At 35.4% G+C, this 25,631-nt stretch overlaps 1 protein-coding gene and 2 long non-coding RNA genes across 4 annotated transcripts in view; 1 reads left to right on the forward strand and 2 right to left on the reverse strand.

Moving 5' to 3' along the window:
- The window catches only part of LOC147908633 (uncharacterized), a 47,307-nt gene extending 42,675 nt beyond the window's left edge, over positions 1–4,632 (reverse strand). Inside the window, exon 1 of the long non-coding RNA XR_015546171.1 lies at positions 3,369–4,632. This is a non-coding gene — a long non-coding RNA (uncharacterized LOC147908633). The remainder of the gene's footprint in view (positions 1–3,368) is intronic.
- LOC105149832 (uncharacterized) overlaps positions 1–23,365 on the reverse strand; it is a 119,217-nt gene extending 95,852 nt beyond the window's left edge. For both annotated transcript variants that reach the window (XM_011062526.2, XM_011062525.2), the window contains exon 1: positions 19,430–23,365. In XM_011062526.2, the coding sequence (XP_011060828.2) occupies positions 19,430–21,830 (2,401 nt within the window). In that variant the 5' untranslated portion in view covers positions 21,831–23,365. The remainder of the gene's footprint in view (positions 1–19,429) is intronic.
- On the forward strand, positions 23,363–25,111 carry LOC105149833 (uncharacterized). Its single transcript, XR_846645.2, has 2 exons — positions 23,363–23,594; positions 24,799–25,111. It is a non-coding gene; the product is annotated as an uncharacterized LOC105149833 (long non-coding RNA).
- Positions 25,112–25,631: the final 520 nt, after the last annotated feature.

Here is a 25,631-nt window from a genome sequence, read left to right on the forward strand (position 1 = left end):
TGTTCTCATAACAGCAGGGAATTAATCTTGTTTGAACGCTGTCACGAGCTGTCATATGCTAGGATACATTACGGTATCATTTCGATAGAATTTGTCATAAATCTTGTTAAGCTCATCATCCTTTGCCATGTGAATGCGCACTTGGGCACGTAATGAACGATTACACTCACTCTAGTTTTAATCGTGGCAAATCGATGAAATTTTTACCATTGCGCAAAGCGTTCGGTAATTTCAATCTGTCGAGCTAATTTCGTTATAACATTTAATATAGCTCTGACACGAACAAGTGTGCCACATTCCAATTTTGTCACTGCCTGCTTCTCATTTGCTTTTCGTTAATGCATATAATATATTATATTTAAATACATCACAGATTCTATTATCCGTATTATTATATGCATTATCTCAGTTCTTTCATTTTGCAATATATCATATGTGCGTCACATCGTCATCTTTAATTTATTTAAATTTATGCGTGAAGATAATCGACAGAAAATTGCGCTTTTATGTTACACAATGAACTTGATAATGAAAAATTGATTTCAGTAAGAGAGGAAAAATATATATTTTTTAGCCATTTCATGCTATTCTCATTCCACAAACTCATAAACGAGAAATATTTACGGTAATTGAAGTCAAAACGATTTATCATGTACAGTTTGTTAACTTCATTTGTTTTATATCCGTTTATCGCGAAATTTCGTATCCGAAGTTATCGTCCAATTCGAGTCTTGATTATTTCAATCTGCGCGTTGCCATGCCCGAGTTTCTTCTCACGCAACTTCGGCCGGACTTTTCGCCGAAATATTTACGAGAATCACAAGGTCGAGTCGCGAGAACTGGATTAGGGAAAGAACACGCGATCTAGGTCAGAATTTCTTTTATTCGGCCCCTTTCTTGGCTCTTCTCTCTGGTCGAGTTTCCTCGCGCCATCCCTTCCCTGCTCTCGTTTTTCATTCCTTCCATTTGGAGCCATCTGCGATGGCTTTTCCGGACTCTTTCGCCGAAGTCCCATTACAATGCATAACGATGCATCGCTAGCTACCGAAGAATCCTGGCGTTGTTCGATTGAATGTATCCTCAGGTTATTTCGCCAAAAAGACTCTCAAGCGAGATACAGTGGCTAAGCTCACTAGAATGGATCAGACACGGTCAGTTTGAATAGACGAAGAACTAAACGACGTCGAGGGTTGCTATATTGTCGGCACTTTACAATCGATTCTCATTTAGAAGTTCTAGAATAGTCGAGAGAAAATATTTTCAATTCAAATTTCGGCAAGTAGCTTTAATTTAATTTAAAGAAATTGATAATACATTTTTTTAACTTTCACGCTCTGTAATACCCATTAATTAATTAATTTTTATGCAGAATTTTTCATTTTTCTTTTTTAAATATCGAACGAGCTTTTAAACTCACTTCGACGTAAATTTCGATATACCTGTATTAGAGTGACAGAAAGAGTGATGAGAAGAAAAATGAAAAAAACGCATCAAATATTTAAGCCGCAAGAAATCTGTCTGTGTGCAGATGGAAAATACAATTTTCTATTAAACTCGCACACAGTTTTTAAAATGATTTTGTTAACAGTCACAGTCTCTGACGCACATGATACTTGCAATATCGGCACCTGCGCTCGTACGATACGCATGACGTTGCACGAGCAGTCTAATCATGCGTCTTAATTTAAAACGATTGAAACACTCGCGGAATTCATGAGGAAACTTCGACAGAAACAGTGCTACGACTTGTTTACGTCGCCAGTCGATCGATATTCTTGCGTAGTTTCTATCTTAATTATTGTAAAAACTTCAACTTTGCATTTCTGCTAAATCATTTAATTATTTATCAATCTTGAATTCAAATTATGCACAATTAAATGTTTTGCTGTATTCATTGTTACCAACAATTGTATTTGAATTACATTTCTAATTGTTATTTTTCGATTATAGAGAATATTGAAGAGTTAGCGAAATTGTGATTTAATTCACAGCATTAAATAATGCGATATGAGTATAAATGACGAGTTTTATTTATATTACCCGACAACGGGTATTATCAATCTTCCGAACTTCGGTTTGGCAGTATTATTGTAGTATTTGTACCGCGATGCGGTTTTCGGTAAAATCTCGCGGTTACAATGGTATCGGTGTATCGTCACACTTGTATAGTTCTGTGGGTAAAGTTTCGAATATAACATTTATCTGTGATTGAGAAAGATTCAAACGATGTGAGTCAGATGTTTACCCGGAAAGTCCTCATTTTTACATTGGCAAATTCGACTTGGACATGCGTTGGACTTATAGTTACATCGATCGCTTCATTGAGCAAATAATTGACTATGAAGTTTCAAGAAAAAGTTTTATGCTAACGAAGAGACTGAAATACATTAAGTGTTGCAATTGTGTTGCACGTAGTCAATAAAACCGGAGGCAGCGATCTTGATGGCATATTAAGTTGCAATTAATGTTATCGTTACATTGAAATTGATAATTTGAAAGATAATTTTGAGAAAGTTATGAAAATTCAGTTTCTACCTTACAAAGACCTTATCTCTTAAGAGAGCTTAAAATGTGCTTTAAAAAAAAAAATAAAATAAGTAGAACGCTGTAACCGCAGAATGTCGGTACGATGAAAACGGTGGACGACCAAGAATAGATTCGATCGTGCGCGAATTTGTACCGCCTCTGATTTCAGGCGAATCTTTCAATTCCACTTCGTCACCTGGTCAATGAAAGCGCTTTATTATTCACTTGCTAAAAGAGTACGACATTGCTAAAAATAAATAACGCTGTGCGATTCGACCGATGTAGCGTGCATGCCACTCCATTTCTAGAACTAATCCCTTTTGCTATTTGTTATTTGCAATAACGCTGGAATTTCTTGCGCTTCAATGTTGAAATTTGTGGCATGATTAAACCTTGTACGTCTGACAACTATTAATTTTCATCAACGCGATTTTACTCGTACATCCAACAGCGCTGTGTTTTTATGCCGACCCTTTGGAAGTACAATGACGAAGTATTTTTGCTTCGTTCCAGGACTACCCGTAAATAAAAGACAATCGTATTATTGTATTTTTAAAGCGGTTCCTTTGTCACCGTCATGGAGGAAAGAAATTTTTTTCTCTAAAATCTCAGAATAAAATTTTCCTCATGAAATCTTTAGAGACCGATATTTCTATGAAAAATAACGTTTTCGTGTCGTGATTATTTCACAATGATACAAGTTAACGTAATTAGAGACATGGCATGTGTTTAAAAAGAAGATTCCTGTGAGTAAATTAAATTTAACAAAAGCGACAGGAAGTCCTTTCGCTTTGAAAGGTGCTGGCGAATGATATATAACCCAACGCTTTTAAAATACTCACGATTTTTCGTGTGGCGATTCGCAACAATTCGAACGGCTTAACGGCCAGCTGATGCACTTGGCTGTACTGTGGCGGTCGACGCGCTGCGTTTCTGTTGGGCTCGGAATCGTGGGATCCGAATTGACGTTTAAACCTCGGGGACTCGATTTTGGTTCACTTTCGTGAACAAAGAGACAGTTCGTTGTGAGGTTCTCCTACCCAGAGTAAATCACGCGTTGCGCCGAGGCTGTAGAGTGTGGGAATCGCTGGAGGGGATGCACTGGTCGAAGGACAGCGTGCTTTTGCTTTCGAGAGAATTCTGTACTTGTTTGTCCCAATAATCTGACACGCGTTGAAATTTTCCAACAAGGTCGACAGTTTTATCGACCTTAATTACAAATTCGCCCGCGATCGATTAATTTAAGAGCGCATTTGTTAATCAGTGGATTTTCTCTCGTTTCGTTTCTGTATACTCGTTTCCGTACATTTATTACATGTTGTCTGGTGTCCGGAATTATTGTTCCGATTAAAATTAACAGAGAAAGGAGCAACGAGATTGGTAACAGTGTAACGAGTCTTTGCTCTTTAATCTTTTTTCATGAAATATTAAATATACGTTAAAACAACGATAACTAAATTGCAAATCATTGGTTAATCTTTTTAAGTCAACCCAACAAATGCGTGTAGAGAAGAAGGCACGTGCGTATACACAATTTCACCAATTCACACACCGCGTTCTTCACAATGCCTTATCCTGACCTTAATCAAATGTTTCGACGCATTGCCACGTTTTTAAAATAAATTCACTAAAATCTTTACGCACTCCTGATTTTCTGATGAATGAGTTCTTTTCAAGTCACAAATAATAGCCACAGAGATTGTCACATTAAATGCACCGTATATAATTTCACGATTCTGCGCGATATTTTTAAGATCAGTCATCCTAAGAGAGTGCAATTAATTATCACGCACTGTTTGTGTCAGTTCGACAATTGTCGAACGACGATGAATGAAAGTCTACGACGAGTCGACTTGTTTTTGATCTCGATCAGAAGGAACGTGTCACGAGGAGTGTCACGTACGCGTGTGCAAATTTTTTCGGAGCAGAGAGGACGCGCGTGCACCAACGTGAAACTGAGTCATTCAGGTGCGACAGGTGCGTGACGCACGGGAGAGATACTACGAGAGAGCAGACGAGCTGCGGCATATTCACACCTAACACGGTGCGACACGGCTCGCGGCTCGCGAGGAACTGATGGGTCGCGCGCCAACGCAAACTTACCCGACCGCCCCTTTTCAACCGACGAGACCGAACGACCGACCGAACCGCCGTTGGAGTGCAGGTACCCAACACCATCTCTGTCCCCGTTTCACCCGCGCTTCCGCAGCCACCAGCTTGCCATCCCCCTACCCTTGGTCGACCTCTCGACGTGCATCCCCGTTTACCCCTGGACTTATCCCAGGTCCGGATCTACGTGGTTCGGATCCTGTCGAGTCCGACACCTGTCGGATATTTCATTTATATGCGTATCAACGTTTTTCTCTTCGTCTCGAAGAGAACCTTCTCGCGAATGTCTTTATTGCGTGCTTCGAGATGCGATAACGGTGCGCAGGATGACGTCAAAGCTTGTTGAGGAAACTATGTCGAGGAATTTTGAAATGATGGCCTCCGAAAAGATATTGCAAACATCAAGCTTGTCGGATTCGATGTCTTAGGGCACATTGACATCTTGACAGAAAAGCAGTAGCCAATCAGAATTCGTGTTGGTAATAAGCAGTACAGAAAGCCGAAATGATCGACTACTAGGACGAGTTTTGATTGGCTGATGCTTTTCTGCTTTCTGCTTTTCTGTTAAGGTGTGAATGCGCCTTTAGAGAATTTATTTCAATTTAGAAAGAAATTTTTCCAATTTATACATATAGAAATAAATAGAATTATCGATACAATATTATAATTTAAATCATTTTTATACTAATATAAACTTTTTTAGTTTAGTTTGTGCGAAACAATTTTTATTAAAATAAAACAAGAACTTTAAGGTGGTTTATTGTTTAATATTGATAAAATTAACGACAAAAAATTTAAGCATTATTTTTTTTATTGTATTCTAATCTTAATGATTTTCGAATTATGATTATTTAGAAAATGTTTGATTATTTTTGAAAGAATTTTTTATAATTCGACTCTCAATATCAATATTAAAAATATATGCAATTAGATTTAATACTAAAAATATTATAATTTATAAAGAATTTATAAAGAATAGTTTACTTGAGATGATTCATTAATGAAAACACTTTTAAATATTTTATTAATAGAATCGTTGATGAAAAAATATTTTTTTTATTTTATAGCATTTTAAAGATCTTTTTACGTTTTACATTACCTGTTTATTTGTTTTAGCATTATGAAAACAAAAAACAATGTTTTATGTCAACCAGTTTTAACATTAGCATAAAATTGTTCGCTTTAGCGTAGAGATGATATGATGACGTTATATGTTATATGGGTTTATAGAACACCGGGGCGCGAATGTTGTAAGCATGCGTCAACTTTATAACATATAAGTAAAATGTATAGAATGTGAAAACGAGTAAAATGAGCCAATTGTGTCATATTAATTATTAGGAATTATAGTTACACTTTTTGACCGATTTTTGTAGTCGTCGATTAGTGTTCCGATTAGCAATGAACTGTTCGATTTTTATAATTGAACATCATTTAACCTCAAAAACAGACATTCTCTATAAGAACTGTGCGCGATCGAAAAGAGTGTTAATAAAGATATCATTAAAATTGAGCACACCGAGTTACATAATTATGATCGGAGAAAAATCGAGTATAAATGGATAATACATCGTTCAATAAGCAAAGTCATTTACTATAATTATTCTCTAATAGTTATTCAGTATAATCGTATGACTAATCGTTTATTTATTTACGACGATAAACTCGACACAAGACCATGTCGTATCTTGCCGATCGTAATCACATATTTTATCTCACTCCGAGACACTCTTCCATTTGATGTTTTTTCATCATCGCTCCAACGCGTGACTCTACAATTATTACTGCAATAAATTATCGACAATTACGTTGTCAATTATAAATCAGAGTTAATTCCTAAGTTATAGATTAAATAATTCAATTTAGTGATTTAATCTTAGGTTAACTTCAGATCAAAGTGAAACACTTCATGGGTGCACTTCGATATTTTTTTGAGATAATAAGCTCAAGAGTTAGTTGCCCTCGTCAGGATAAGATTACTGACTACATCTGAAATAATCAGCAGATCCGAATACGTATGGAACTAACACGGTTAATGGCAATGCGTGCATCACTAAGTACATGAATGAATCTTGCGATGATTAATATGTAGTTGATGCACAGGAGAGCAACGGGAATCTGTCTTTTGTATTTGTCAGATTATTACAATTTATCTAGCAGTAACCGAGGAGATCTGCACCGGCAGTTCTTTCGTCTTTCGCGTCTTCTTTTCTCGACCCGTTCCCGCGTGCTCATTCCTCATGTCTGTGTCCGTCCGCTGGCTCGATTTGCGAACAAAAGGCAGGCCAGAATTACGAACAATAAGAGAATTCTAGCGCGTTTCCGCGCTCTAAGATTTGGCTTCACGCCTCGCGAGTTTAATCTGCACCGCTAGCAGAGAAATTTCTCCGTATATTGCTGATGTCATATCGACAAAAAGTAAATCTCCGATTTGAAATCGGAAAGAAACTTACATTAATTCTAGATATTCCATAAATGCGAAATTTTTCTGAAAATTTGCATATTGCTTTTCTTGTTTTTTTTTTCCAAAGTGAACAATTCTAGAAAAATCTGTTTGACACAATGTTCTATTGTCTAGAAAAGATTCTCTTTGTATTTGATAAGATTTACTTGTAAATTGTAAGAGAAAATGTAATCTGTGTCACTACTATCAGATACGTCTTATGCAGGCGGGTAAAATAAAAATTGATCGAAATGATTTTTTTATGGGACGATAAACATATTTTGCAAGATGTAATATATCGAATTATTTGATCGTCATTCTTACGTGAATTTATATAGAAGAATAGAATCATGAAAAATGACGTGTAGGTACATGATAATCGACAAGGAAATAATTGTATCCACGAAAAATAATTGGATCGACGAGAATCTTTTCCAGCAGCAAATACAATCAATTCTTCGACGAATGAAACAGTGTAGTATTCATAACCATTATATAAGTTAAGCTTACAAGAAAAGAATAAACAGTTTTAACAAGCATAATTAAGTATATCTGGCATGTGGAACACATTCAGGTTGTTGCATAATATGTCTTATACTGCTGCATCAATAATATATGAAAATATTTTTAATATTAATCCTACAAGATTAGAAATCTTATAAATATTTATAATAGATATTTTGTAACTTTCTAAAAAATTAATTCCACAATACCATTATATTTGTGTAGGTATATAAAGTTTATTGTCTAAGAGATATAAATAAAGGAAACGTAAATGTTTTAAACTTTAAATGTAAATAAATTTTGTATATCAATTTTAAGTATCCGGTGTTAACTCGTATTATTTTTATTATATTCGATTTAATTTATTAGTACGTAAATATTTTAATTTATTACATTTATATTATCATTATTTAAACTCAGATGAACTATTTATATATTTTTCCAAATAATGATTTTAGATATTTTTACAATTAGTATAAACAGTATATTAGTGTATAACAAAATTAGTGATTACTCTGCATTTAATTTAAAGAATCAGTTCAACTGCTATGATGATAATGTTCTCTTTGTTGGATTATCCCGATATCTTAATGCAAATCAAGTTTGCCATTGAAAATAGAATTTCCTAAGCTCTGGCGACGGATCATTTGCAAATTACGTATTCATGATCGTAAGGGTTGAGATATCACGTTATGCAAACAATAGGTATTGCCTGCGTGAAATAAAATGCCATAGATGGATGCCGTCGACGTCGTCGTAAATATCAGTTCGCCACAGTCGGATCGTATCTGAAATTCACCTCGATACATAAAGTTTCGCTCGGATCTCCCAATGGCGGATACATTTTACTTCTACTTTATTCTTTATCGGAAGTTCCTCACTCCCGGGAAAGCGCGTTCATATCTTTCTTTCTCTCTTTCGTTCGTAAAAGAAAAAAAAACGTGATTGGAATCTTTAGCTGTTTGACGGATCGCTCAAGTTACTTTCTGTGATTATTTGCGAAAAGAAACGTTTCTTTCTGCCGCGACAATGGCAGAAATTTGTTTTTCTAATCACGTAGAAGTTGAAAATTTAATTTGTATTGACCGAGCGAAATAGAACTTTTACGATTTAAGCATATCTGAGTTTCGTATAGTTTGAAAGGGATGGAAAGGGATACAGTTTCAGCGACGTGACTCATCGTGTAACAAGAGTAGCTCCTTGATTCTCGAATTTCCTGATTCCTCCTACTGCCCTTCGCAACCTTCTTGCCGTTTCATGTGATTCTATACACATGCAGTGTTCTGCCTATGTACAATGCATCGATATACATCTCGCAATAGCTCTATAGCCGCAGATATAGAATCCATCAAACACAAAATGACATGAGCTGTATGACATAAGACCGTTAGATCAATGAACATTCGGTATAAAAATGTTATGTTGATTTAAATAAAAATGCTCATTGGTCCAGCGGCCTCGCTATGCTAATATGCTTTTTTTATGCAGCTTATGTCGTTTTATGTGTAATGAGCAGGGTTGTTATATTTAAAACATTTATATTTAAAACAAATGTTTAAAACATGTTTTAAACACTGTACTGTTTTAAATAAATATATGTGTTTAAAACAACAAATGCTTCGAAGCATTTTCTGATTATCTATCATGATATTTATCATTTAGCAAAATTTTTTCTTCTGATAACCAATCTAGAAATGAATTATCCTAAGACTTTACTTCAGAGGATTTTGAAATAAGAATGGACTATGAATATTGTCCTAATCTTAATCAACGCATATACATATTGCTGGAATGCAGTAATAGAGTTTATATATGCATATTATTTATATGAAGGTATAATATTATATATGTGATATTTATAAGCCATTTTTCAATTTATCAATTAGATCATTATTGTTTTAATTAAAATTATATAATTCTCATTTTGTTTAATGAAAATATATATATTACACGTGATATTATGCTATATAAATTGTACCTTTTCTCTTGTACAATTTATATATATATATATATATTTTATTAATATATAATTTATTATTTATGTGTATATAATTATATGTTATTATTTATTATGATTAAACTCTCTTTTGTCCACAAACATATAATATAATATTAATTAGGAATAAAATATTAATATGATTTATTTTAAAGCTCTTTGTGTATCTTACGCAACGATCACACAATATCATATATAATTGCAGATATATTACTTCCTTTGACATAAACAATATTATTGTTAATATTATTTGTGCTTTGCATGCACAGTGTATTGTAGAGTCCAATGGATATTCGCGTATCCATCATTTCTGCATTGTTTTGGTATATTGCTAATAAAAGCTTTGCGACTTCGACGGAGTGTAATATGGCTGCGTTTATAGCTTGTCTCGTAGGCCAATGTCTCTTTTCGAGGGAATATTGTACGCTGCAGTCTCCGAAGTTCTATTATCCCGCAATTTCGTACCATCTTTGAGTTTCGCAGTTACATGTATATACATGGAACAACATTTATGGCCCACTGCATTTTGCAGATAGTGATCAGAAACCATTTCCAATATTTGAAAATTCCGTTTGAAGATTGAAAATCTTCAAACGATCGGGATACTACAAAAACATAAAAATAGAGATGTAATATTATTTTTCATCCGAAGATATCTAAGTTCCTTGGTTTTATTGAAAAATAAAATATATAATAGTTATCAATACATGCACAATAATACTAATCATGCAATCCATTAACACAAATCTGTCTTATACGTACATGATAATATTTTACATATATAATTTTAGAGAATACATTAAATATTTCGTATTTGCAATTTTCTGATGAAATATGCAGCACGATGTTATGTAGGAATACATTTTGTGTTCGTGGTGTAACATGGCGCTGGGAACATTGCAAGTGCTTGGTTTACGGCTTGAATTTCAACGTCTACGCGATGTTTGCGGACGGATTCGTGTGCCTCCAATTTATCCAAAGCGATGGATGTCGCATTACGTAATCGGGATAATGCACCACGTCGAGATTGCATGATCTAGTTTCACGATCCTTCATATCAATTCGAAACTTCTCTGAAATCTCACAATCAGTTTTAACTTTAACAAATATTTGTTACGATGACATCGTCTGTGCTGGATAGAAATGGAATTGTATTTGCATATTTGTGTAGACGGACGATTCTAATTGTAAGAAAGATTGTCATGAAAAATTCCATAATTTTTTATTAAGTTATTTTCTTGCACGTTTTGGCTCGTTATATATAATGATCCTGTATTTTATGAGAAATATTGTTTCATAAAACAACGCAAGTTTATAATTTCGTAATCATTTAGGCGTTATTTTCCTCCAAGAGCTTCTTCGTAGATACTGAGCTACTTTCCTGCTGCTATTACTGGCCACTTTTCCGAGTATTTGATATTTCCGCGAAATGTTGCTGCTTACGCAGGCGGGCGAGAATGCAAAATCCAGGGCAGTTTAATTACATTTATAACAGCATAAATTATAAGTTGAAAAAGCAGGTGGTTCTGTATTTTCCCCTTTTCTCGTAATACAATTTGATCGAATGAATCTCGTAGCAAATGTTTAATTCAGAGCTGTGAGGAATGAACACGTCACGTCGCTTTATCACTAAATAATTACCGTATGTACATTTGAGCGTGATCAAAAGCGTAAATAAAACGTCCATTCTGCGCATGCTCTGATGATTTTTGTTATTCAAGAAATGGTATTCATCGTTGAGTTCTATCGATGTGATTCATTACAGCCATCGCCAAATAAATCTGCGAAGAGTGTATGTTAAAGCGCAATTCTTTCTTTCCTGACGTTTTAAAACGGGGCTTTCAGCTAACAATACCGTGTGACGGCAGCAAGAAAATGAATCGATAACTCCTATCGTCATGCGACGTCCTCAATTTCAAAGTTGAACTTATCTTGTACATACATATTGAAATGCATAGCAACTCATGCAAGTGTGATCAAAAATTCGTTTTTCATCTTCGAGTGTGTACAAAAGATGTTAGCGAGTAGTTTATCCGAAATTTTATATGGCGAAATTTTGCTCTTTTAATCTTTTTTTTTATAGAGAAAATCTTTTCAGATATGTCAATTTATTCCGTGTAAAAAGAATCAACGACTGAAAGAAAATTTCTTAATGTTAGTCTTTTATACTTCCATAAACTTTTTACATATTTTGATATATTTACAAGGTATAATATATTTTTGTTGAAATGAAACGTAACATTTTTTGTTTAGTAGTAATAATTTAATATTTTTCTCAGAAAAATTATGAAAATAATTTGACAAATTGTTCTGGGAGTTTTCTTGCGAGATATAAATAATAAATTATTTTATGAAAAACATATGCATTCTTTTCTGGAACTGATTGGCATAATGAAAAACATATACAGAGATAGTGAAACGATGTGTTTATTTAGTTACTGTGTACATAACTACACAAGATTCATACGATATTCAACGATAATTATGAGCGTGGTGGTGCGGAAAGTAACGATACAAACGATCGTTTGCGTTAATTGTCACGTGTGAATGCTCACAGTGTAATGGAACCACTCATTTGACATGGTTTACGGTACGATCTATACATTTGATAGTTTAGCAAGCGGATACGTGAATGTTTTCCGCGTTATTCTTCTCATCGTTATTTTTTTCCCATTGTAGACGCTATTATTTAAACAGCAGGTGTCTGTTTTCAAATATCATTTTTTTTTTCAAATACAGTTTAATATCGCGAGTATGACCGTAATTGTGCAAAAACATTTGTCTTCAATCTGTCTTATTTTGCCGCAGAGAATCGTCCATTTGGGTCGAACACGCATTAAATTTCGACACGAAAAACCAATATCGTGTAACAGCTCCACGTGGGGCATTTCAATTTTTCACAGTGCAACTGTACAATCTAGTATACCCAAATCGATGTTCAACCAAAAAAAAGTTTCGTGGCTTCTATGTAGCGTATGATATTTTTTCCTTTAATTTACTATGGAAATAGAGTAATCTTTTAAAAAAGTACTTTTTCAATACGATTAATAATAGAAAAAAATAATCTTTATTTTTTCGATTTTCGCTTTATTTTTAAAACTTCTACATTTTTTTAACAAATAGTCTGTAAAAGATCTTTATAAGAGATTATTTCGGAAAATATAAAAGTTTGGATCATTTTTAGTATCAGATAAGGTTGTAGAGGATTAAGAACTTGCAAGGAATGAAAATATTTAATTTATAAATTTGTGAAAGAGGGACTTCTAAATATCTTGTTTATTTACGTATATTTTGTGGTGAGAAGATTCTATTGCATATTATTCATTTAGTATGTTGAACATTCTATTGCATATTATTCATTTAGTATGTTAATGTTTACATTTTAACAATGTTGCAAATAACGAAAAGGAGATTGGAAAAAGTGATAGTGCAGCGAGATTGTATTTATATATTTTGATTTAGAAAGCTACTTTCTTGAAAGTGTATATGGATAGGGGTATGCCATCTTTTATTTATCTTTCGTTAAAAATGCAATATAAGGTATCGAGTGAGGAAATTCGCCAATAATAATGTAATTTCACAATTTTGAATAGAACTTTCGCATCAGGCGTAATTGAACTTTGATACAACCGAGCTTAGACAACTTCCCGCCAATGGATCTCAACAAAACTTTGTCGCTTCCATTATTAAGGAGTCGTCTACAATCAAGGATTGAGAAATATTACGTTCTCATATGAACGGTCTCCTTGATGCAATATCTAATTTCTATGTTGGAGATTGATGAAAAAAAATATGAGGTTTATAATAAACAAACGAAAATATTATATTATCAATTCTAAATAGAATGTTTATTATCAAATTGAAGAATTTTTTTGTCTTTGAATCATATAATAGTATCATATGTTGCGCTTGTCAATTTAGCAAGCATTAATCCGATTAACACCTTTATGTTTCATCATTGTATTTCTGCATAACAAATATCATCTATATATGCGGTGATGCACAAGAATACTTTAATAGCTTAATTGCTCAAAAAGCGTAACTATGGAAATCATTAATGCTCTTTTTGTCCCATGGGAAGCTCTTTGAATTGTGCCATACGTATACGATATAAAAAAAAATTATAAATTTTTATAATTTTGATTTTACTTGCATTAGCTTTTTTACAGTTATATCAGAAAAAAACTGACGATATGACTAAGATGTATAAAATTGAATCTCGAATTTGGCTGTGCTCCCGGGCATCGTATAAAATTTTTTTGTTATATATCATCCGTTGAATAATTATATATTGGAACATAAAAGGATGTGATTTATCACGCATGATGTCGGCCAATTGTCTATTTGCCATCGTTAAACATAACGTTTCGCATCTAGCAACAAGTTCGTTTAGGCACTTGCTCCATCGCACATAGTTTTGAAACGTTTTGAACCAAGGCCAACGACGCACGAAATATATCTTTTGTCGCCATAACATGTGGCATAAAACAACACTGTATTTTTTCACATTCGCATTAAATGAAATTTTACAAGTTGGTAACGAGAAAATAAAAACTATAGACGTGACGAAAATATTAAAGTTGTATACGTAATGTATTTTATGGAAATTATTTCAGAATGAGTCATTTGGCGAGAAACCTACGAGTGATAATGTTTATTGGACATTTATTTTACATTCTCACGTTCTTCACTAAACTTTTGTGCAAATAGTTTTATAGGAAAGTAATTTCATCATATATTGATTTTATACATGGAAAGAACGATTTTGCTCAGCATCTAAAAATTTAGCTAAACACAGATCCGAAAATAATTATGTTGGATCATCAAAATAATTATGTAGGAAATTCTAGAATAATGAGTAATGCTGCAAAAAATTTTAATATTCCAATAGGCAGCTTGAATGTTCTGCATAATTATTTTGATAGTTCAACAAAATTATTTTTAGCTCTATATTTAGCTAAATATTTAGATATTACAACAAAATCGTTTTTCCCGTATTTTTATTTGAAAAAAAAATTTTAATACTGTTTTTTAACGATAACATATATCCTTGCAGAAATTTTATTATTTTATTGGATTTATTGTGTATTTATCAAAAAGGCAGACACGTATATTATTATGCATTCTGGATATTTATTTGATATGATAGCGAATGCGGCTGAATTGTAAATAGCAAATACATTTTTTAATACATTTGAATACATTTTTGTATAGAATAATGAGAAGGATAGAATAATGCAATCGAATCATCCTCGATGCGAAGTGACAATGATTGGAGAGCATGGAAATATAATCTAGCAGATGCAAAAATTCAAACTGAGAATGATGAGACGGATGAATAGATTGTACGAGTAGAAATGCGAGGTAAAAATAAAAAGATTTGTAGCAACGTTGCAACTACTATTGCATTTTTGCGATAGAGCGGCGCGGCACTAATCCTTTTTGGCTGAAAGCCTGTCACAAGAAAAGTACCGAACATAGACTGGTACTTTTCAGTACACGCACACAAATCTGCATGCCATCCTGCTACCTAAAAATTATATGGCTCTCTCATTCTTCCTTTTTCATTCTCTCTCGCAATTAACTTCTCGCGAACTTTTTGACCACTATTATTCTCGATTCACGTATAGCAGGTACATCACAAGTTGTCGAAAACGTCGGCTGTTTTCCATTTTGCGCGAGTCATTGATGTGAGTAATTTTCGATGTTTGCAAACTCCCGAGAGCTATTGAGAGTGCGAGTAAAATTCCCGTATAATGAGAGCAATTTTCGATATGCGGTTATCGGGGCAACTATGCCGATGGAAATACGCTGCGAGCAATTTGTTGACCAAAAAATTATTAGAGAAAAAGGTGATGTGGGCTTTCATTTTTTTTTGGGTACTGTTTTATTTTTAGTTTATTCAAATCAATGAATATATATACAAATCATTTATTATAATCTAAGTTTAATATAAAACACTTGAAATGATTAAGTCTGTTCACAAAATGGGAAAAATTATTTAGATGAAGAGACATTATGATATTAATTATCTGAATGTGATGGTGAAGTGGCCTCTTACTATATTTTTACAAATCTGATTTCTTCAAGTCTATTTGAATTTCTCATAAAATTCAAATAGCTTGAATTTATAGAAAATTTTGAAATATTATTATAAGTTTCTTTTCATGAATATGTTGTTTTAACAATACCTTTAATCCTGTTCTTGTAAACATTTATCATAAGCGGTTCTTTCCCGCTTTGTAGGTACCTTTAGAGACTTTTTAAAATTATTTTAAAATGATAAATACAAAGATTTTTTTTAACGAACAACAATGCTGTATAATATTTCGGAATTTACATTATTCCTAATTAAAAAGTCCAATATACATAGAAGCCAAAATTTACATTTAATTATCCCAGCGAAAGTATAATTAGTTAAGCTTATCTTCTCAAAATAGAAAAATAACATTTTAATAATAATTAATTAAGGGTACTAATTACTTATAAACTTTAAACTACATTACATTAAAAATTATATACGAAAAAATTCTGATATACCTCATAATATATGAATATCAGTTATCAAAGATCGCGCTAGTTGTGGTGGCAATTATTTTACAATTTTAATATCTATCTCGAAACAAATTAAAAACTTTTTGCAAGAGATGGTGTTAATTATAACAGAATTTTAAGTGGGACATATTAATAACAAAGGCCTATATCACCGCTTTGTCTTCTTATATTCCATAGTAATACCGCAATATTATTATAATATCAAATTACAACCGTTATGCAATGTTAAATTATTAATATTACTCATGAGAATTAGAGATGGCTACGTACACAGATTTAAAAAACTGTAGCGATTAAAATTGACCGATAAGATTGGCGTACATATATTTGCGGATGACGATATAACATTTTAATGCAATAAATTTTCAAACTAATAAATTACTAGTGCAGATTACGATCGTGTTATCAGGTGCGCACGATCAGAAACACTGCGTTCGATCGGCGTCTCGAATCTCCGCGAGCATTTCCAGAAACAGGCATACGTGACTTCCGGCGTAACGCGTTTGTTCTACCGGCTGTAAATTTCTCGCTCGGGAATTCTCACTTCTTGCGGCGCTTCTTGCGAGGGGAAGCACCATGTGTGTGCTAACTTCCGCTCTGCGTGTCTGAGCGCGGATCGCCCTATGACGTCATGCGGCCGGAAGGAAGAACAGGAATTCTATCTTGAATTAGCGATCACCGGACGTTTCCTCGTTTCTAATTTTTTTTAGTTATGTATGCAAATGTTCAGAGATTACTGCGATTATTTAATCAACACATCGGAATTTCTATTCATAATAATTTTCCCGAGACAGGAAAGGGTTATTCAATTTGTTATGCAATTTATATTAACTGCATTCCAGAATGTTATTAGCTTATTAACATATCGGATTGGTATTAAACTATAGCAGCAGTACAATTGTCATTAATTTACACGATAATTCTCTCGTTCTGTTTAAATATGTATTAATTAGCAATCAAATTAGGTATACGCAATAATTACGCTATGGGCCTCTAGGCAAGATTTTTAACTTTAATATCGTAAATATATTTTTTACATTAATGAAACTAATCGAGTCTAATGGTACTGAGAAACGCGAATTTACAATTTTTATACAATTTTATTAGAAGAATACTCTCTTTTTGTGAGATTTTCGATATTATCACAGAAACATAATTGATGCGTTGGGGATTATCAAAAACGGCCGAAGTAGGTGGAAGGCTTGCGATGAAGGAATAATTGTGTGAGAACTTCGCATAGCAATCTTCCAATAAAAGATAATAAATTGCATCTCTTGTAGGTGAGTGTAAATTGAAATATTTATCTCGTGAGAGAACAACGCTGGTGAAGCAGCTGCACCATATTTAGATTGAAATTCAAAGCGGCCTGTAGGTCAAAAGATCACATCCACGTCGTATTTTTTCCTTATAATAACAGGGTAACCTCTCGAAAGAGGTGAACGGGTCAGAGTGTGCGAGAGATTTCTTCGTGATTTTCGCAAACCCTAAGGGAAGGGCTCGCCAAGCCTTTAAGCCAAAAGTCTCGAAGTTTACGTAAAGCTTCTGAGAATTGACAACGCTCGAGAGGAGTTTTCGGGGACTCTCGTAGGTCTGCCCAGTATTTTTCTGTCGAGGTTGGATTTTTATCCGACTGCCCGAGAAGTCGTGCTTTATAATTCATAAAAGTTAAAGGTTAACGGTTGGTCAATCTCATCGGACGTATAACAGAGCTCTGACATTTAAATTATCAAAAATTCAAAACTTTTTCCGGATCGAATGACATTGAGAAATGCTGTCCTGAAGTTATTTTCAGCATTTTTTCGCTAGAGCAGTTCAGCTGAATATTTTCCACATAACATATGTAGATGCGAATTTATGAATATTAATTATGATGTGAGGAATTTTGTTTTCTCAACATTTCAATTTCGCAATTTTGTGCTAAGATTACTATACTGCTATTCACGTAAATTTAATTATCCAACGAGAATCTATGCGAAAGAAGTGAAGATCTCTTGAAAAGTTTGAAGGGTCGACAGAACGGGATATTGGAAGACCAGAGGCGAACGGTTGGAAATTGTAAGAAAATGCATCGAAAGCGAAAAGAGTTCACCACTGTGCGAAATCATGTCAAAAGGAGGAAAATTAAACTGCCATCAAACTTGAGAAGTTTAGATGTTGAGTCAAATAAGAAAAAAAAATTTTTTTTTTAATTATTATAAAATATGTATTCGAGAGATATTTATTTCACACGTATTCTTATTTATCACGCGAAATATATATACGTTTTTTTTCACTTTTTTTACATGAAGTATTATATTAAAAGTTGTTGTTAAAAGATTTGATAACGTGCAATTTAGATGCGAAAACTTTGATACTTGAATATTAAATATTTGTGAAACACAATGAAATATGAGTAGATACAATAAAGACGAGCGTTCATAGCGGAACTTTTCACATCAGCAAACGGCACGAAAGCGGTATCGGACGTACCATTCTAGGGAGAGTTGGTTATGTATATTATGGGCAACATAAATTAAAGTTCTTAGGCATCGCTAATAATTACTGTTTTGTCCGAGTTTCAGTATTTTCCGAGTTGCGTTTATCTGAGGCTTTCCTTTGCAAACTTCACATTTCTTTATTACTTTTTAATTTATACTTTTTAATAGAAATATATACTTATTACGAAATTCTTCATATTACATCTGTACTTTACACATTTTTAGGATGTTTATTAACATCATTGTTAAAGTGATGATCAATCTAATTTGAGATATTAATATTTTAGCTTTAGTTTGCAATTGCGACAAACTAAAGTGGCGCAGTTTATAAAACTGAAAAATGTATTTGCAAAATTTTGCATATGAATATTATTAAGATTTGTTTTGACTGAAAATAGATTTATTTTTTTTATTTTTTGATTTATTCTTGATTTATCTAATTTCTATTTATAATTGAATGTATATTATCAAAACTAAAGGAATTATGCAACAATTTAAGAAATTATAAAAATAAAAATCACTAGATTTTAACATGATATATATCTAATGTTAAAATCAATGATTGCATAATGATTATTGAACATTATTTGTATGGATTATGTAATAACCGTTACATATAATTTATCATATTTACATTAATATGATTCTTCAAATGGACTGCTAGTTATCGATCAGCACAATCAGGCGATGATCAATAAGCATATAATTGCGCGATAATTGATGTAAATTATTTTAAGTTTAAATTTCAATATTTAAGTTTAAAAGTTATTGATTATAATTAATTATTATACATAAAAATTTCGCACAAGAATATCTTACCTTGTGGACTTTCATCTTTCCTCCTGCGACGAGACTTCTTCTTTTCTTCAATATAATTCGAAGACGAAGAGTCATCGAAGTCCAAAAACTCGTGATTTTCATTCGCTGGCTTCTTCATCTCATCTTGTCTCCTCTTCAGCAGTTCGTAAACTCTCTTGAAGTAATCCTTGGTGATATCCTCATTCGATTTATTTATTAGCGAAGTCTTGCCGTTCAAATAGCCGAAATCGCTGTCGGAACCGTCGATGCCGTTTATCTTCGAATCAGAATCGTTTGCGCGTTCTTCTAGATCCTCACTTCCGTCGACGATCTTGAAGGTGTCGCTCTTCTTCACGTTCGAGCGTGTGTATAACTCTCGATAGTCCTTGAAAATGTTCTTCGAAGGGATCGAATTGTATCCGAAATCCGGAGAATTGACATTTAACGCAGACACGCTGCTAATGTCATTCCCGCGATTTTTCACTTGAATTTTGGCGATGATCGGCGATTGGCGCTCGTTCGTTTTCTTTTGCCCGACGAGCAAATAATTTTCCTGCAAACTGGTGCCGGGTCTACTGCCGTTCGTCGATGAAGCATCGCCTTCGGAAACTTTCACTGCAGCTCCTTTTTTTGTCAACAATTCTTCGTTTTCCTGACGAATCTTTTCGCTTCGATCGTAAAATGGGTCCACGCAGTTTCTCAAGTTTTGGCAGACCTTGCAAGTGCGCGAGGAGCAGAGATCGCGTTGCAGATCCTTCCATCTCGGTTTGCTCATGAAGTCCTCTTCAGGCACTTCTCTCTCCGATTCGCGACGAAGTCTCTCGTTCCTTTTCCGCTCTTTGTATTCCCGCCAGGACTTTTCCACATTTTCCTGGCTCTTTATATGTCTCAGGGGATTTGCGAGGCCCTTAGCGCTGTCTGCGTTGGCCACCATTGCCGTCATTTGTCCAAGCAAAACGTCGCTCTTGGTTTTTCGGTAGACTTTCCTTCTGTCCAGACTCGACGAGGTTTCTCTCTTTAGCTGCGATTTCAATCGATTTTCCGGTTCTAAAGCTTGGACTAAAGCGTCGCTCTTCGAGCGCCGATAGTTACGTGACTGTCTTTGAAGCTGAGAGTCCTCGGAGGATTCTCTACAGTTCATTGGCTTCTCCTTCTCCGTTTGTCTGTTGGACTTTAGTTTCTCTCTCTCGATCACTTCGGGATTGAATCGCAAAATACTCGTCTCACTGCGCACTTTTCGCGTCCTGTAGCTCTTTTGATTTTCCTCGTGACTATAGTCCGAGTATCTTTTCCTGATCCCGGCTTTTTCGATTGGTTCGGAAACGCCAGCGCGCACGGCCAATCTCGAACACGTCTCTTCCATATTCATCCGCCGCTGTATCTTTTCGCGTAGAAACGCTCTGATTCTCACCAGCTCCTCCTCGTTCATGTCATCCTTTATTTTGCGAATGATTCTATCTTCTTCATTCGGTTTAGAACTCTCCTTCGTCAAATTCTCCGTTGGAATTAAGGCGTTTCGAGTTCGCAGATACGACTTCACTTTCTTATTTTCTCCGTTCGAATTCTTACATTCGGAATTGACCGTATTGCTCCTCTTCAAATTATGATTTTCGAGATTCTTCTCGTTTTGTTCGATAGTATCCTTGGTTTCATTTCCACTGTACTCTTCCTCGCGAACTAAACTCAGCAGAGACTCGCTCTGACTTCTTAGGTACGCCTTGACCTTTCTGCATCTGTCCTTGGCAATCTCATCCGGAGTTCTTCCAACCGTATTACGTGTACGCAAATCATTCACGATTTGCTGTCGGAGATAATCCCCGGCGGAGTACGTCTTGAATCCCGCTGCTTCTTCGATGTTTCTTTCGAGCTTTGCCTTCATCGTCGGATCTTCCACGGTGGACGAGTGTCTCTTTTTACTTGTTCTTCCTTCTTTATCTCTATCTTCTACCTTCTTTTTACCTCTTTGTCCTTCTTTAATATTAACGTCGCTTCGGGATTTCCGTGGTGCAAAGTTGCATGTGCCGAATTTGCTGCTGAAGCCGTCGATATTGCGGTTACTCTGAAATGGCGTCACGACAAACGAGGCGGAAGATGTCGACGGAGAGGACGTTCGTTCTTTGCTCTTCGAGCTGCTTCGAGACTCATCGACGGGATATTGTTCATGAGTCTTCAGGCCCTCCTTGAAGGAACCTCTCGCCCGTTGCGCCGTTCGGCCGGTGGTCTCCACTAGTAATCGGCCGTCCTTGTCCAACAGCTGGATGACGGGCAGCGCGTCGGCGGACGTAGTGAGTTCCCACTCCCAGTGCAGCGGTTTCTGCAGCTTTAACCGAATGATCGGCTCCGCCGGTTCGCCAAGCCCTGTGGAATCTGGACCGACCGGACTGGAAGTCGTCGCGCTGACGATCGGATGGGCGTTCTTCATGGTCCCGGTTCTTCTCTCTGGTTCGCTCGTTCTCGCTCGAATAATCTGCCGGAAAAACCGCTTGCTCGCCCGGTCGCTGATCGTCCCGATTAATTTCTCGTCCCGAACGAGTTTGCCGTCGCTGGACTTCTTAACGGGTCCTGTCTTGTCTCGATGAGTTTTATGGGATTTGTGAAAGATCGTCGACTGTTGAATCGTTTCGCCGAAACGCGCGTTCGTTCGATGAATTTTTAGTCGTAGAATGAAGAAGCGGTTTATATAATAATAATAATAATAATAATTTTACTGAAGTGCAAATGATATAAATATCTTATATTATTATATATAATAAAAATTATATTTTACACTCTGAGAACTAATCTTATACATTGTTTAATAACATTAAGAAATGGATAAAAAAAAGTTTAATAATTAGAGTAACACTCTAATCGCGAAAATGATATTGTAGGTACACACACACTTCGATGTTCATGCTCAGACAATTTTCGATTTTTGCGTCGCGTGATTTAATGTTGCTTGCGTTCGGCCGTCGTGTCGTTCGCTTAGCGATAAACTCCGGGTTAAAACTGCAGTCCCGTTTTTCGTGTTGACTGCATACAGTATGCGCTCTCGCGTTGTGGCATTCGCTGGGCGATCACATGATCGACGACGATCGCGAGACCGGCGGGTTGCCGGTCGTTCGCTTTCGCGGGCGCGTAGTCCAAGTTCGCGCGCGTTTCATGACGTTATGTAACGCGACCTCGCAGACTTGGCAGCCTGTCAAATTCGCGACGGCGGGGACTCGAGTCAACTTTCTTTCTTCGCAGTTTGTCGAGGTGATGACAGAGAAAGAAGGAGGGATACATATACGCGTACACACATACGCACAGTTTCGCGTCACGTCTCACGTTGCGAGTGGATTCGTGGAAGATCCATCGTTCGCGCGTTCCTGCATACCGCTCGTAATTTGCAGAAGCAGACGAGTCGCTGCACTTGCGAAATGATACCACACGTGCGAGCGTTTATGTACATCTGTATTGCAGCGGATAACATTAAATATCTATATGCATACGTCTTGGCGGGGTATGTAAATATAAGCGAGATGCGTAATTTTTCGATGAAATCTTAACAAAATTTTGTTGTCGGTAATTTTAACTTTTTTTTTTTTTATTTTCCAGTAATAATATCCAGTGCGAAAGGTGAGACGTACTTATTTCAAGCGTTTTATGTCAATCAAAAAGATCAAACGTCAGTTAACCGACAGCACCTCCTGAATTGCCGTGAAAATCGTAGATTCAATTTTCCAACGCTCCTGAAAACACATGCACTTTCGAGGAATATTGAGCGTAAAAGGTTTCGAGAGCGGAAAATATTTTTAATCGAGCGCGTTTAATTGCACGTGAGAAACTTTTTTGTAGCTCGTTCGCCGAGTTGGTTTGTTCGTTCGGAAATCGCGCGATCAATCACTGACTTCACGCTCGTCGCTTCTGCCCGCGTTCGGCGTTTTCGATCGGTCGATCGGGAATATCGATTAATCGTCGCGTGGACTCGAGCGGCAGACAGCCGCGGACCTCACTGAGGAATCGACAGTGTGAGAAGCGGATCGGGGCTGCGCGGCGCGGCACTACTGTAAACGCGCTCGCGCTCGCGCTCGGTGGCGTCATACCGATCCGAAAATAAAGCCCGCGGGATCTATCGGGTAGGAGTGCAGGAATTCCGGCACGTGGGACGTGTCACGAATATCAGCGGAGACTCGCTTGTGTTGTTCTCATCGCTTGCGCACAGGTGCGTGCACGAGCATTTAGGATGCGTGGGCGTATCAGATGAACCGAATCGTATTTGATTCATTTCGTTTCGTAGGACTAGTAGATTCGAACTAACGTAGATTTTGTTGGTGTATGAAGGAATTAAAGTTATTAAGAAGAAATTATAATGAGAAATGTAACTTTGTAAAGGATCTCTTAAACGGCATTATTTAAAGGAATTGTAAAGCTTTCTTGCGTGCACGGATTCAGATATTGTTAACTCTTGCAGATAATTATGTAAATTTAATGTCTTGTGTACATATTACTGTGCATCATTAGTCACTATTATTCTTCACTATATTATTCTGAAGATAAAGTTAATGTCTTTATGTTACTAAGCAATATTTATGATGTACAATTACATTGTAAAAAAATGTTACTTTTGCTAGATGGAAATAAATTAAATAATTTATAAATGATTTTATGGATCAACGAGGTAATGTTATAAAAATATGTTTTGCTGGAACGCATACATAAATGTAAGAATAATTTTTTTAATTTACGAGTTTAGAAACTATATTTGTGCAAACGGTTTAAATTCTATTTTTAATAATATTGCGATAACTAATACGAATCTTAGATTTGTCTCAGTACTTGTTATCTCTTTTATTTATAAACTCTACTCTCTCTCTAAATCCGAATCAGTGGATAATCACTGATTCAATGCCAAATATGCCACTGTTAATTAATGAATGAAATATGCTATCCCTAACCTATAGCGAATCTTGCTTCACTGTATAAATGTAGCGCATTTATATATAGTATTGTAAGATTGAAATTACAATGTGCTAGAACGTGCATGCAAATATCGGTATTTTAACTATATAATGCTCAAACTTCTTTTCTTTTATAGATGAATTTTATTGATTATCCAGTGCCGAATGTGCTAATATGATATGCTAATAATTCATTACCAAGTATGTTACTTCAGTAGATTATCCACCGACTCAGATTTAGAGAATAATTATTCAAGTGAATTTTATTTTGCGTCAAAACACTGAAAAATCAATAACTGACAAATGATGTTGTAAATAAATGAGTTTTTGCGGTGCAAATTAAGAAACCTTCTTTTTTACATAACTTCGAATTAATTTTGATTAAAGTCGAGAATTTATAAGAATTTAGATAAAAGAAATGGTTATTATTTCGAGACACCCTGTATATACATTTGCTGCCAAACGCAGGTCGATCAAGACGGTGATGTCAGCCAACAACTGTAGTGATCGAAGATGGATGCACCTCAAGGATGGATCAATGCCCCGCGAGAAATTTGTTTACGATCGATCGTGGGCAGGGTCGACAAACATAAATGCATATACCTATCGCGAGTGTATACAGGATTTAGACTATCCTAGCTATGTCAGTTTTGTACACTCTTCATGTCTCTATTTTTTTTTTACACACATCAAAATCAGTGACAGCAGCTATCATAAAATTGGACGTCGTAGCAGAAATCACTCTGAATAAAAATTTCTGTGTTCTCTCGTAAGTCAAAAATATTTAAACTTTTTTTCAAATTTACATTGTGCAACGTGACGCAATTCTCGTAAGCAGAGTTCGCTCCAGTCAAAGTTTCGAATTAGCATATTTCCAGATTCGCATAATACTCCTTAGGAATGCGTACTTTCCGCGATTCGCAAGTTGCATTTCATATTTTACATACGACGACGAAGAATATTTAACCGAGGAATGCACATTTCCTCCAGGTGCGCGTACTGTGTGTCTCTTCGTGAATCGCTCTCGTGAGCGAGGAATATATTTCAGCGACAGAGAAACGCGCATCGCGCAATGTCAGGCGTCATGAATAAAAAATTGGCTGGTATCCTTTTACGATCGTGCATGCTCGACGCCGATTCGCGATGCCGCGACCGCATCAAACTGGTTCACGCGTTGCTCGGTTACTCGTAACAGGCTCTTTATTTTTACTCAACGCGCCCTCGATATCGTAGAGAATTTTCGCGCCGCGCTAAATTCGGATAAGGAAACACCGCCATGTATATTCTTTCGGAATCTGTGT

This window comes from Acromyrmex echinatior, chromosome 9, assembly GCF_024713525.1.
Source record: "Acromyrmex echinatior isolate Ae372 chromosome 9, ASM2471352v2, whole genome shotgun sequence".
Classification (NCBI taxonomy): Eukaryota; Metazoa; Arthropoda; class Insecta; order Hymenoptera; family Formicidae; genus Acromyrmex; species Acromyrmex echinatior.